The sequence below is a fragment of the Anoplopoma fimbria genome, chromosome 1 (assembly GCF_027596085.1).
Source record: "Anoplopoma fimbria isolate UVic2021 breed Golden Eagle Sablefish chromosome 1, Afim_UVic_2022, whole genome shotgun sequence".
NCBI lineage: Eukaryota > Metazoa > Chordata > Actinopteri > Perciformes > Anoplopomatidae > Anoplopoma > Anoplopoma fimbria.
Window position 1 is genome coordinate 20013412 of NC_072449.1, and position 13534 is coordinate 20026945.

General features: G+C 42.6%; 1 protein-coding gene across 1 annotated transcript in view; it reads left to right on the forward strand.

The window, feature by feature from the left end:
* Nucleotides 1–8379, forward strand: part of map3k10 (mitogen-activated protein kinase kinase kinase 10) — a 30241-nt gene extending 21862 nt beyond the window's left edge. Inside the window, exons 4-11 of the mRNA XM_054602279.1 lie at nt 1357–1532; nt 1940–2186; nt 2832–2954; nt 3046–3184; nt 3927–4039; nt 4119–4417; nt 5008–5542; nt 6218–8379. Of these exons, the coding sequence (XP_054458254.1) occupies nt 1357–1532; nt 1940–2186; nt 2832–2954; nt 3046–3184; nt 3927–4039; nt 4119–4417; nt 5008–5542; nt 6218–6618 (2033 nt within the window). The 3' untranslated portion in view covers nt 6619–8379. The remainder of the gene's footprint in view (nt 1–1356; nt 1533–1939; nt 2187–2831; nt 2955–3045; nt 3185–3926; nt 4040–4118; nt 4418–5007; nt 5543–6217) is intronic.
* Nucleotides 8380–13534: the final 5155 nt, after the last annotated feature.

Sequence of the window (13534 nt, forward strand, 5' to 3'; positions counted from 1 at the left end):
CGTCCAGGTTTTTAAAAGAGCTGTTTCAAACTGTCAGCTAACTTCCCCTCCCACTCGGCTCCTAAAGCTCTTTTCCTCCTCATTTCGACTCTCACTCCACTTCCTCTTATCCGTGTTCATCCGTTAATCTCTCCTTTGTCATCCCTCGCTGCTCCCTACACTCTGTTTACTCCTGTCATCATCTCACTTTCATCTCCTCTTCCTCCAACTTTTATCCCCATACTCTTTATGCTAATTTTATTTGACCTTTTACATAAATGTTACCTGCTATAAACTATATTTTAAATAACACTCTACTTGTCTTTCAGTAGATGTTTATAGCTGTGGTTTAGTGTTAGAGGCAGCTCTGATCGCTGTAGGTGTGCACCATGTTTGGCTCATGATAGTTGCCATATGCTGCCCCATCTTGTCTTGGCATTGCCTTCTCTACTGCCAGAAAGGAAAAAAAGAAGAATTATATCCAGACTTAAAATTCATGGTTGATGAAAGGATATAGTCAGGGGATATTCTTTATTTTATTAATCGTTTCTCATAAAAGAACCAAAACCACCAATTAATTGACCATATTAAGTAGAGCCAAATCCAGATTTATCCTGTTTCTTTATCGTCAATAGAAGCACATTTATGAGCCTCAGAGTCTTTTCATCACCATGAACACGGACACCGTGATTTATGATGATGTCACATACAGAGTTCTGCTGCTGTAAATACTCACTTGAGAACCAAATGTTAATCCACAGCTGAAAATAGGCCCCAACAAATTCACTTTTCACTCTTGCTTGAGTAACGTTTGATGAACACTACCAGGCCCAGCAGTTTTAGCAAATTACTGAGTCTTTTATGAAAACTAAACTATATATTTGAGACCATGTATTTAAAGATTCATGTTTAAACAAATGGGCATTGGGCTGAGTGCTACAAACTAGATGTGGAATCAGAAAGATGGATTGGACGGTTTTGGTGTTTTCATGTGATTTGTTGACAATAAAAACAAACATCCTAAAACACCGGCTTATCCTTTAAGCAAGAGTGTCAGCTGAAACTCCCTTTAGCTGTAAAACTTGGTGTTTTGTGAATTGAAAGGGGCATGCATCTTTCTCTGGATAGTATAACAGCATTTAAAGCCAGGATTAAAATACTGCCTTATACTGCCAAAACATTTTTCACAACACCAAGCTTTTGCTGCTATGGAGGTAAAATATACTTATTGTTAATCACTTTAAAACAGCATCTGCCAAATGAATAAAATGTACAACATTATACAAGCACTGCATACCATCCTAATAGGACGATAAAACACATAATACATTACTTTAACCTTGGTAATAACCTCACCTCTCGTTGTGATCCCCTCAGAGTGCTGGAGCCCAAACCCCCGCAGCCGGCCCTCCTTCACCAGCATCCTAAGACGACTGCTGGCCATCGAGCAGTCGGCCATGTTTCAGATGCCTCTGGAGTCTTTTCACTCCTTACAAGAAGACTGGAGGCTCGAGATCCAGCAGATGTTTGACGAGCTCAGGGCCAAAGAGAAGGTAATATGAAAACGCAGGTCCAGTCAAGTCAGAGGTCAATGATTTATAAGCTGAATACTGTATTTAAGAGAATTGTAGGTCTTAAAATCAGTCTTAAAATACAGTTCTGATAATAAACTGTATATCTGAGGATTTTGACATGTTTTATTAGGGTTTATTTATTCAACAATGAGAGTGATTTTAGCAGAAAGTCACATTTCATATTGAGGGTGGGAGGAATCTCACCACATCATCTGATCATCATATCTGTCTGAGGTGTTTCTGCCAATTATAATCACCTTAGCAACAAGCCTTTTGCCAAAAAAAAGTGTTAGAGGAGGTGCTGCTGTGCTAACAACCCCCTCCTCCCTCCTCCCATCCTCTTCTCCTCTTCTCATCTCCCTTTCCTCTCCTTCCTCTCTCCTCAGGAGCTGAGGTCATGGGAGGAGGCGTTGGCTCGGGCAGCCGAGGAGCAGAGGGAGCAGGAGGAGCAGCTTAAGAGGAGAGAGCAGGAGCTGGCGGAGAGGGAGATCGACATCGTGGAGCGAGAGCTGAACATCATCATCCACCAGATGTACCAGGAGAAACCCAGCGTGAAGAAACGGAAAGGACACTTCAAGAAGAGCAGATTACTGAAGCTGGGCCGAGACAGCAACTGTATCAGTCTGCCCTCTGGTGGGTGGAAGAGGAAACTGCAGGCATATTGTTAAATTTGTTTTAATCTGATGAATGATGTGCACTAAACTGGCAAAGCTCCAAGTTTACATAGTTTTTTCCATGTTGGAAATTGAATAAAAAAACAGCTCTAAGAGATAAGGACACCAAAAATAAAGTTAATCTACACCGATACACTGCAAAGTCACTTCAATCTCCTTCAAATTTCAGACTCAATGCTTTCAATATATCGTCAACATTTCACACTTGTTTTTGGTCAAAATATTGGTTAAACAACTAAATTACTAAGGATTAGTGTGCGGCCATACTTTCTTCAAAATATCACCTAATTTATTCTCTTTTAAACGGTAGATATTTACCATTTTATCAGAGAACATTTTAGAAAAACGGTACTCTTTGTGAAACTCTATCCTGCAAAAGTTTCATAGTTTTACTGAAACAAATGGTCAAAACATTAAAACAAATTGGAAAATGATCCATTCCTTCAGTTTATCAGCCAAATGATTCATGGAATAATTGTTTCTCCATCTGTTTGTGTTAGTTAGTGCTGTATATGTTACAGCCCAGGCAGACAGGGAGAATTCAGCCAATCTGTTATGACTAAAAAAAATGATTGATAACTTCTCTCTTCTCACTCACCTGTAGGCTTTGAGCATAAGATCACAGTTCAGGCGTCTCCCAGTGTGGACAAGAGGAAGACTCAGGGGAGCGAGAGCACCACCCCGCCTGCCAGCCCGGGGGTCATACCCCGACTGAGAGCCATCAGACGTGAGTGAAAACGATCAGGAGTCAGACAGCACCCTGTGTAAGAGAGAGTGAACATAATCTGAGAGTGTAATGTTATCTGTCCGTCCTTCAGTGACGCCGAGCGACGGCAGTAAGACGTGGGGTCGCAGTGCTGTGTGTAAGAAGGAGGACCTGTCGACCAGCAAGAAGAAGGGACGCACCTGGGGGCCGAGCTCCACCCTCCAGAAGGAGAGGGTGGGTGGGGAGGAAAAGTATGTGCACTATTTGTTTACATATCATGTGATGAAGGAGTTTTATCGAATGAAGCCATTAGGACTTTATGGTGTGCAAACCTCTACCTACTTGTATTAAAATAAGATTATTTTGGGAAACGTTTCACAAATTATTCATGGTATATGACGACATGATAAACGCGTAAAGATTCTTTACTGTTACCGTCAAGCTACACATAATTGAAATTTGTTTCTGACATATTCTAGCTAATGGGGCTGGGGTGAGTTTAGACCATGAAAGAAAGTCTACACAAACTCAAGAATAAAATACTCACACTGAAAGTAAAAAAAAAAAATAGTGAACAGATAAGATGTATGGATCTAGTTTTGTGATGCGTCAATTTGCAGCAGGTTAGCAGCGTTTTCTAAAAGGAGGAGAAACACAATGTACCTGCAGACACAATAATTGGTTTTCTGTTACAGTTGTCATAGACGAGACAAAACTGTCTTTTCTAATATGTTTCTGGACAGATGATTACTTGTAACATAGAGAAAAAAAGCTTTCGATCAATATGTCATTACCTTGTGTGAAACGGCCAGAAGAGCAATTATCTCTGGAAAGACAGTGGAGAAAAAAAATCAGTATTGTGTATGATGTCTGTCCTCACCTGACATATACAGTTTTGGGTCTTATTTCTTTCTATCTGAACATTTATATTGCTGGTTATTTGGTTGTTTTATGTTTTATAAGTTAGGTTGACATCCTGGTTTCTGATTGCAGATTGAAGTCACTGGGTGAGGGGTGCAAAGTTTGGTCGTCCAGTGCACCCAACCTGGGCAAATCCCCCAAACATGCACCCATGACCGCCGGCTTCTCCAGCCTCAATGAAATGGGTGAGTCTTTACTTCTCATTGTTAGTTAGTGACCTGAATCAATCATCTTAACCCCTCTTCTATTCCCTCTTTTCAACAGAGGAGTGCTGTGAGTTTGAGGAGTCACCGGGGTCCCTGCTGCCCTCAGAGACCAGCAGTAACGGGGCCACGGAGGACTCGGGGTCCCTGTGGGTCAACCTGGGGCCAAACACGTTGCCTAATGTTGGGAATACAAGCTCCTGTCAGGGGCCCGGCGGGCTGGGGACGGGGGTGAGCTACCAGGACTCGCTCCGCCGCTGTAGCCAGAGGAAGAAGAGCGACATGCTGCTGTTGGGTTGTGCATCTCTGCTCGCGTCTGTTGGCCTCGGACAAGACCTGCTGCAGCTGGGAAAACTACAGGTGAGACAACAACAGAGAGAACAGAGAGAGAGAAAGAGATGTTTTCATTTACAAAACCTCAACAGAAAAACAACTGGCTATCTACTAGCAGGTCAATGTTGCTTTTATAGTATAACTATATAACTTAATTTTCAACCTCAGTGTTCTCCTGGTTGATAGAAATTACATAATCAACAGATTAATAGGCGAGCATAGCAGGTGTTGTTTCATGACTGTACAGTCTCCTCATCTTAAACTAATAAATCACACGTGGAATGCCATTAAACAGGATGCACAAGCTGCCAAATGTTCTGTGCCATCCTGTTGAGTCAGCATGTGCCGAGGTCTTTGTGGACGGTTTCCAGCACCTGATTGATTTTTTGTTTTGAGGTTTTCCGTCTGTTGACAAAGCAGATGAGGGTCTTACCAAAGAAGTCAGAGAGTGTACAGCGAGAGGATGAATGAAAGTAATGATTTGGATGTAATCTGTGCTGTAGTTGCTTTGATGAAGGTGAGGAAGAGATTATCAAAGAAATAAAGTAACTGCCTTTGAGTTAGACAGCAGCTCAGTGGTCCGACAGCTTGTTGATGTACCCTGATGTTGTTGCCAGGTGCTCCAGGATGAGCAGGACCTCAGAGAGGAGCAGCGTAAGAAGAAGGAGGGCATCTTCCAGCGGACGGGACGTTTCCGTCGCAGCACCTCTCCACCCAGCCGAAACCTCTCCCTCTCCCTCTCCAGACACCACGACTCTGCTCTGCCCTGCATGGACCCGTCTCCCTCTGTCACGCTCCTCTCTCTGTCCTCTCTTTCCGACTGCAACTCCACCAAGTCCCTCCTTCCCTCCGACCCGGACGACTACCCTCTGACCCCGTCGACGGGGCTCAAAACTCCAGCGGCGCCACCGGCTCCTGCCCTCAACCCGCTATTGGACCTGCGGGCGGAGAGCTTCAAGAAGGAGCCCAACCAGTCGCTCACGCCCACCCACGTGTCCGCAGCGATGGCCCTGAACAGAGGACACAGACGGACCCCTTCGGACGGGGCGATACGTCCCAGAGCTCATACTCTGGGACACCACAGGACGCCGTCGGATGGAAGCATGCCCATGCCTCCTCCACCGGGGGCACCACACTTCACTAAAAACAAAGGTAAGGACAATAATGTAGAACATGTCTTTTACAATGCTACATAAACAGTTCCTCCAATATTTGTTTAGAACGATTACTGTGGTTATGTTTTATTGAATCTGGAAGTCTCTTTAGAAATATTATTTCTTTAACAGGAACAAACTAGACACAATGGCAGTGTTTAATATTTAATATGAAATACACACAGTCTCTCATATGGTGTTGTTGCTGAGGACAGGGACTGCTTTGAAATCACTTCCCTTTTGGGGCATTGAAGACTTTTGGGAAACCCTGATGTCCCTGGTTGGTAAACCTTGGAGAGAGAGTTTTCTGTAAAAAGCAAAACCTGCAAGAATTTGTAAAAACCTGCAAGAATTTGTAAAAACAGGCCTCCTCCTGCAGCTCAGCCCTCTCTGTCCTCAGCCTCTCCCACCAGAGGAGCATGGGCATAATGCATGTGCTTCATTAGAACTAGTTATGGATCATTGATCATTGACTAGTCATTGATTGTGATTATGATCCTGATGCTGTTATGGTGGCAAATCTATGAAAGTTTGTTTTCTTTTCAATCGTTTTATTGCGTTTATTGTAAGACTTTCTCTTTTCGATTCTCTTTTTGATGAGTCCAAAACCAAAAGATATAAAGGTTACTTTCAGGATGAAACATTATTTTTACATTCTTCTGGTCTTACTCAGGTACACAGGACACCCTGGACATCCCGCGCCTACCCGACCCCTCCATCATCTTCCCGGTCCCCCATCGGCGTAAAGCCCCCGCTCCACCGATCCCTGACGCGGTCCCTCTCTGCCTCGTCAGCCCCCTTGAGAGACCCAAGACCCTGGAGTTTGCCCCCCGGCCTCGGCCCACCCCGGCCAGGATGAGAGCCGACCCCTGGAAGCTGGGCTCCCTCTCCCGGACCCTCAGCTCGTCGCCGGGCAGCAGCTGCGACAGCCCCCTCGGCTCGGGGGACAGCAGCGCCAGCACCACGCGACCAAACCTGATGGACATGGACGTGGAGGGCCAGAGCTCGGACCAAACTGTCCCTCTGTGTGGACAGCGGAAGCTCGCCGCCCTGTGTGGACACGAGTACTCATAGTGAAAAAAACAGCCAAGTCTACTTTTTCTGCATTCAAACCCATTCCAGGACTTTAGAACTTGGACTGAATGCCGACTGATGTCTGAGCCAAGCAAAGTGCACTCACTGAAGTTTGCAAAAAGATCCCACATGTCACGTTTAAGGCACTTACTGGAAGCCATTACTCCCATGTGTCCCTTTAGTGTCCTGTGTGAAACCCTGACAGCAAGTCTTTCCCTGATAGAGCTCTGTAACCTGCACGACACTGAGGGTCCTAGAGGCCTTTTAAAAGCCTTGTAGTGTGCTCACCCACCTACCTTACCCAACGCCTCTCTCCCTCCTAGTAAGCCATCTCCCCCTGCTTCTTAGTGCCCCCTTGACAAGGACACGCTCACAACCTTCAAAAGCCATTCACGTACTTAAAAAAGCCACTTTGCTAACTTTTCATTCCGACTCGTCTTCCTTTGCGTTTAGCCTCTCTGTGTAGCCGCCCACGTTCTGCTTGCTTCTCTCACTCCAAAGACAAAAAATGTTCATTCACATTTAACCCTAAATGTTTCAGGAGTGTTTCATTCACAAAAAAACAGGAGCAGGACTGTTTAAAAATTCTTAATAGAGAGTGTCTTTGTTCTTATTTTGCACACCACTTGTTCTGCCGGAGCACAAACATCTTCCATAAACTCTGCCTTCATCCTCAAATGTGTCATCTCTCTGCATGGGGGTCATCGTCCTCTCCCCTCAAAGACTGAGACAGGAAAAAGCCTTTTTATCTCACAGCACTGGTGGACCGGTGATATCCTCGTCTTGTACAGTTTATTTTTTCTCAGTGCTGGCAACATCCCATTTGCAACCCGTTTGCAAAATGTTTTTCTATTGGTTTGGCAGACCAGGTGTGTTTCTCTCTGTGTGAATGTGTATATATTTAACTGTACAAGTGAGGAAGAACAAAATGGGTTCTTTTGTTTGCGTGCTGGTGCTTCTTCAGTGCATGTTGTTTTAGGTGTGAATGGTTTTAGCTGTACGACGATGTGCAGCACTTCTTCAAAATAAGATCTCATCCGTTTGTCTTTTACACGTTTAACATTCCTCACTCGCAGTCAGTAGCACTCTATGTGGATCGAGCTCATGCCATTGAAATGGACACAGAATAAGTGACCACTGAGGGATTATGCTACCAGATTTCAACGTCAACCTCATGTTGGACTGTTTGGCCCCTAGACATTCTCCTCTGACTGGTTGTCTTCAACATCAGTGGCACTTTAGGAGCCGTGTTGTGCAGCTGGTAAGCCTCTCTGTGGATCAGTGGACTCTACTTACGGCTGACAAATCAACTTTTATCTGCAGTCATTTTCGCCCAGTGGTCGAAAATTTTGTCTTGGCTGCAGGTGGTATTTTACTTGACAGTGCAAATTTCTCTATTTGAGTGTGTGTGTGTGTGTGTGTGTGTGTGTGTGTGTGTGTGCGAATATGCGTGTGTGTTCTTATTTGTATTGGATGATGACAATCCCGTTGGTAGAAGAGTAAGCCCAAACTCGTTCTCCTTGTGTGGTTAAGAACACTGAGTATTTATTAAATTTATTGTTATTATTGAAAAGATTCATTGTTATTACGATGCTCTTCCTGGGATATCTGTATATATTTGTTAATATAACAGGAAAAACCAAGGAAAAAAACCTGCTTACTGAAACGTCCATGTTGTCTCCTGTCTCAACCTGTGACATTTCTGGGTTCAATGAGGAATAAGTGTGAAACGTGATGAATGAGAGACGAATAAAAAAACTAAGGAACATGCTTCAGTGTCAGTGCTACATCTATGTTTTTACATTATCCATTATATAAAAGCATTTGAGCAGTGATGAAAGAAGTACTCAGATCCTTTACTTGAGAATTAGCAATGCAAGAATGTTAAAACACTTCTTTAAAGTGAAAGTACAAAAGAAAATGTTCTCTAAGCATCAACAGAAAAGTACTTGTTAGATTGTTAATACTGATGACTCAGTGTTTCAGTATTTTAGCTATTGTAGCAGGTCATGTTGGAGCTGGTTTCAAATACTTTATAAGCAGTTTGATAGTTTAGTCTGCTGGTTCTAAATCGAAGAGTCGGAGCCCTCCAAGGTTCACAATATGAATGTGAGGGTTGTGAAATAGTTTTTACTTTTCTCATATTTAATGGCATTTATAAAAATGTATTTAAATGAAACTCTGAGAGGTTAGAGGGTAAATCAATCTCTGCTAACAACTCACAGATGTCTGAAACATGACAGGTGGCCCCAACTTCACTTTACTTTATTACCAAGAGGCTACTAATCAAAAAGGCTTGAAACAACTGTTCTCATCTCAAACAATGTGTTGTGTTTCATGAGTTTACAGTATGTTATTCAATGTAAAATCTTAATCTAAAAAATATCAGGTGACATAAAAATGAAAGATAAAAGAATAATGTCAAAATAGGGGCTGCCTCATGACAGCGTGGGTTCTCTCCGGGTTCTCCGGCTTCCTCCCACAGTCCAAAGACATGCAGCTTGAGTTAATTGAAGACTCTAAATTGCCCGTAGGTGTGGATGTGTGGACGTGAATGGTTGTTTGTCTCTATATGTGTCAGTCCTGTGATAGGCTGGCGACCTGTCCAGGGTTTACCCTGCCTTCGCCCAATGACAGCTGGGATCGTCTCCAGCCCTCCCACGACCCTTAACAGGATAAGCGGTTATGGAAAATGAATGAATGAATATATATAGTGGAGGAAGAAGTATAATATTAGTATAAAGTGGCATAAATGAGTATAAAGTGTAAAGTGGCATAAATTAAATTACTCAAGTTAAGTCCAAGTACTTAAGTAGTGTGCAACTGATGGTTGCTCAGTTAAATATGGTTTTGGGGTTTACCTGCCTGCACCAGCAGAAACAAAGGGGACTGCAGTAACAGACAACTTCCTCTAGGTGTCACCACTGTGTCCTATGATGTCATATCACTTCCCAGTCTGCTGTTATTCTCCATGTAATGAATTCCTATAGTTGCTCTCTGACTCTGCAGTTATCATAAAAGGCAGACAAAGGTGCTCTCAGCGCAGTTAACAAAGATTTTAAGATTAAATTTGAGATGTTAGAGTGGAAAGAAATCTTAAAAATGACCAAAATGTGATCTTTCACATTGACGTGACAACGTTAAATGTGGATTCCACTGTACATGGAGTGTGTACAGATGAAGCAAACACACACACTCCACAGTTGTGTCTGTCAGTGTGACCGCCAATCAAAAAGCCATTCCAGACGCCAGCCAGTTACCTAGCAACTCCTCTTCACTTCCATGGTGATGCTATTAAAAGCCACAACAAAGAAAAAGGCAGAAAAAAGGGATGATGGGCCTGAAAATGAAGTGAGGAAGAAAAAAAAGAGAGAGAGAAGTGTTAAAGAGCCAGCAAAAAAAGGAGTCTGCAGGCTGAGCGACGTCTGGCCGGTTCACAACTCATACAAGTATATACACACAAGTACATACACACACACTAACACGGCTGGTAGGAAGAGACAGTGTGTGCTTTCTCTGTCTGCCTCAACAGCTCACATGTTTATCACCTTCTCCATCTTCCCCTTCATGGTTTTCTCAATAGTTTTCCACCATATTTCCTGTTTTCTTTCCCCTTTTCTCTCTTTGTTTCTGGGAGCAAACGTGTCATATTCTGAATATGAAAAGATTCAGGGGGTGATAGTGTTGGTGTCACTTCAGAGAGGAACAGAGGATGAGGTGAGATGACAGAGGAGAGACAGTTTTTGTGTTCAATTTTGAAGTGAACAACTAACCAGATTGCTTGCCAGTTGGTGTGTCCTCAGGTCTGCAGAAGGACTCTCTTTGTCTAAACTAAATCTTTAAACCACGAGTGAAGCTTTATTCTAAAATGAACTGTGTGCTGAAACTGAAGAGGAAAATAAAGTTGAGGATGTTTAAAGGGAAAATAGCTAGAGTCAACTACTCAAACCAGAGTTTTGGAGTTTAAAAGATGTCAGTGGTTACCAGGAAGAGTCTAACAAAGAAGATGTTATTGTTTGCATTATGGGAAATATTGGATGTTAGATTGTGACCATCTAGTTTTTGTGACAATCATATCACATGACCAAGGCCAACACGCACAAAAGTCCTTTAAGTGCTTAGAAAAAAACAGAACATCCATGGCACTGAGCAACTTAGAATCTGTTGATTAAGATCTTGTGAGATGATTTGACCTAAGAAAGATCCTCCAGGGCCACAGAACACATTATACAACTGTTTTCAACTGCTGACAAATACGCTGATATTCATTTGTAAATTTGGAGGAATGTTCCTTTAAGATAGTAGGCTACAGATTTGGAATTGTACTCATATTTTGCCTTCTATAAGTCTACGAGTAAGCCTACAATGAGAATACTGAGGATAAAGCCAAAGAGGTCTGGTGAGATCCCTTCTTTCTAACTCCACACCTCCGGATTTTTTTTTCATTTTCTAACTTGTAGTATTCAGCTCAGATCGACGCTGACTCAAGAGGAAGGTTTAAAAGACTTTAAACCACTTTTTTTCAAACATTTGCAGTAGTACTCCCCAACACCTGTAAACAGACTTTGTTCTGACCACACAACAACAACAACAACAACAACAACAACAACAACAACAACAGCAACATTCCTCTTTGTTTGAAACTTTATTCATAATCTTCATTTACCAGTCAATAGTGCATTCCCAGGCTAGCAGTCCAGTAAAACCAGTGATGGCGACCTGTGATGTTTGGATGTCAAATGGGAAAAGGCCTTGTGGGAGCGAGGACAGAAAACGCAGCCATAGCGCTGACGTCCCCAGCTTCTTGTCCTTCTGTTTCCCCTCCATCTCCACAGAACCAAACAGGATGGAGATCTGTGGCTGTGAGGAGCAACTCTGAGCTCTGACACAAGTTCCTCAAAGTTCACTCAAAGTCAGGTCAAAGGGTCAATGCACAAACTCTGAGCCGGTTCTGGATCCCTTGATGACGAGGGACATCAACAGAAATACCAACAAGTACCGACATCGTCACAAAGCAGCTCTGTGGAGGAGCTATAAATTATCTTTTTTTCCCGCTGATAAAGTAATTCAGTAAAGTAAAGCTCTTCACAACCATAAAACTTTCCATTTTTGTATTTTTTTTTGTACATTTGTATCATATATTCACAAAAATTACTCTGACATTTGACAAACATTTACCTCAAATGACATCAAAGCAAAAGAGCAAAAATAACAGCCAGTTTGACTAATCCGTCTCTTTTTTGTTGTTGTGCTTTTTGTTGTTTGTTTTAAAAGCTACACCGATGCAGAGATGGTGTCTCTATCTCTATTCGCACAGATTAGGTTCACAATTACAGCCTTGCCAACAGTTCTGCCATTAATCAAGAGCTGATCAGCCAGAAATGAAATTGTTTTATGTGCAGCTAGTTGTCCCTAAACGGTTGTAGTACTGCTTCAGCTAGAATGACGTAGGCACAGCCAGACAATAACAAGATGGCGGACTGGTGCTGTGGAGAGAGGACCATGGGAGGAGACCGATCCCTGAGGGGCCCCTGAGTGAGTAAACTCAGACCAGGCAGCCATGGAGACCAAGCCTGCAGGAGCCGAATCGTCGCTGTTGTTTGCTGATTTATTTCCTCTGGGATACCAAAGCCTCAACCCCAGAGCTGGGTGATCAAATGTTGTTGACTCAGTGTTTGTGAGAATTACACGTCACTGTCTTTATAATAATCTGCGCTTTACACCAGTAATTTGTTCTCTGAGAAATTAGTCACATCGAATTAATTTAACCCAGCATGAACAGTGAGATGATATGAAGAAGTAGTTCATCACTTTGGGAATTAATTCACTTTTTGTCAGTTTTTTGTGCATATTACACAAAAAATATAACTTGTTAATGAGTGAGCCTAAGAGAGGCTGGGAGGTGGATATTGTCCTCTTTAAACAGAGCCAGGCTAGCTGTTTCCCCCTGTTTCAAGTCTTTGTGCTAAGCTAAGCTAACCTGCTGCTGCTGCATCTTCATATTAGGGTATTTCCCAAAATATCAAACTTTTCCTTTGAGAAAACGATGTTCCTGCGACAAAGCCATTAGGAAAACCATATATGTAATCTATTTATATATCGGGATATATTTAATATCATGTACACTATATGGCTAAAGAAGCCAAGTGTTACAGTTTAATCTTCTTTTGGCTTTTCCTGCTTCGTTCCAGTTGAGGGAAATCTTAATGCTGCAACAAACACCTGTGCTTTTCTTGCTTTGACAAGTCAAAATGTCTGCTGTGAAAAAAAAAAAGTGTGTGTCTCAAATCTCTATTTAGTGCACTATATTTAGGGTCTGAAATCAGAGGGTGAAATGTTCTCATAACAGTGAAGGTTGTTTTGGTAGCATTTAATACTTAATAGTGATAGTGATAGTGATGATTAATAGTTTGTGTGCGCTCAGATGTCCACTTACTTTAAGCCATCTGATGCATGACGCTTTAAATGTTTTCTGTTTGTAATGTTGTGTCTCTGCTGCTGTAGTGATGTGGAGCTGCAGCTGCTCTACTGGGGATGGGGGATGATGATGATGATGATGATGATGGCCTACTTCTCCCCCCACTGGAGCCCCTCTGTATCATGCCGGTCCCCTCAACACATGGTGCCGTCCCTCCAGAGTCCCATTGACACACTTAGGTCCCTAATTACCTCCAAGCAGGTCACTGAAAATATTGGGAGGATAAATCTATTACAGCATCTTTCTTTGATTTCCTCTTCCACACCTTTTTGAATATCCTACGCTGTGGAATTACTTATCTCTCACCTTAAATGAGGCAGAAGGTCACCCTGATTTATCAAAGACCGCTTTTCTTTAAAAATATTTATTTGATACCTATTCTACTGCTGTGATCACAGTCTGTTGCCACCTTCTGCGTTAATAAAGGGCAGAATGGAT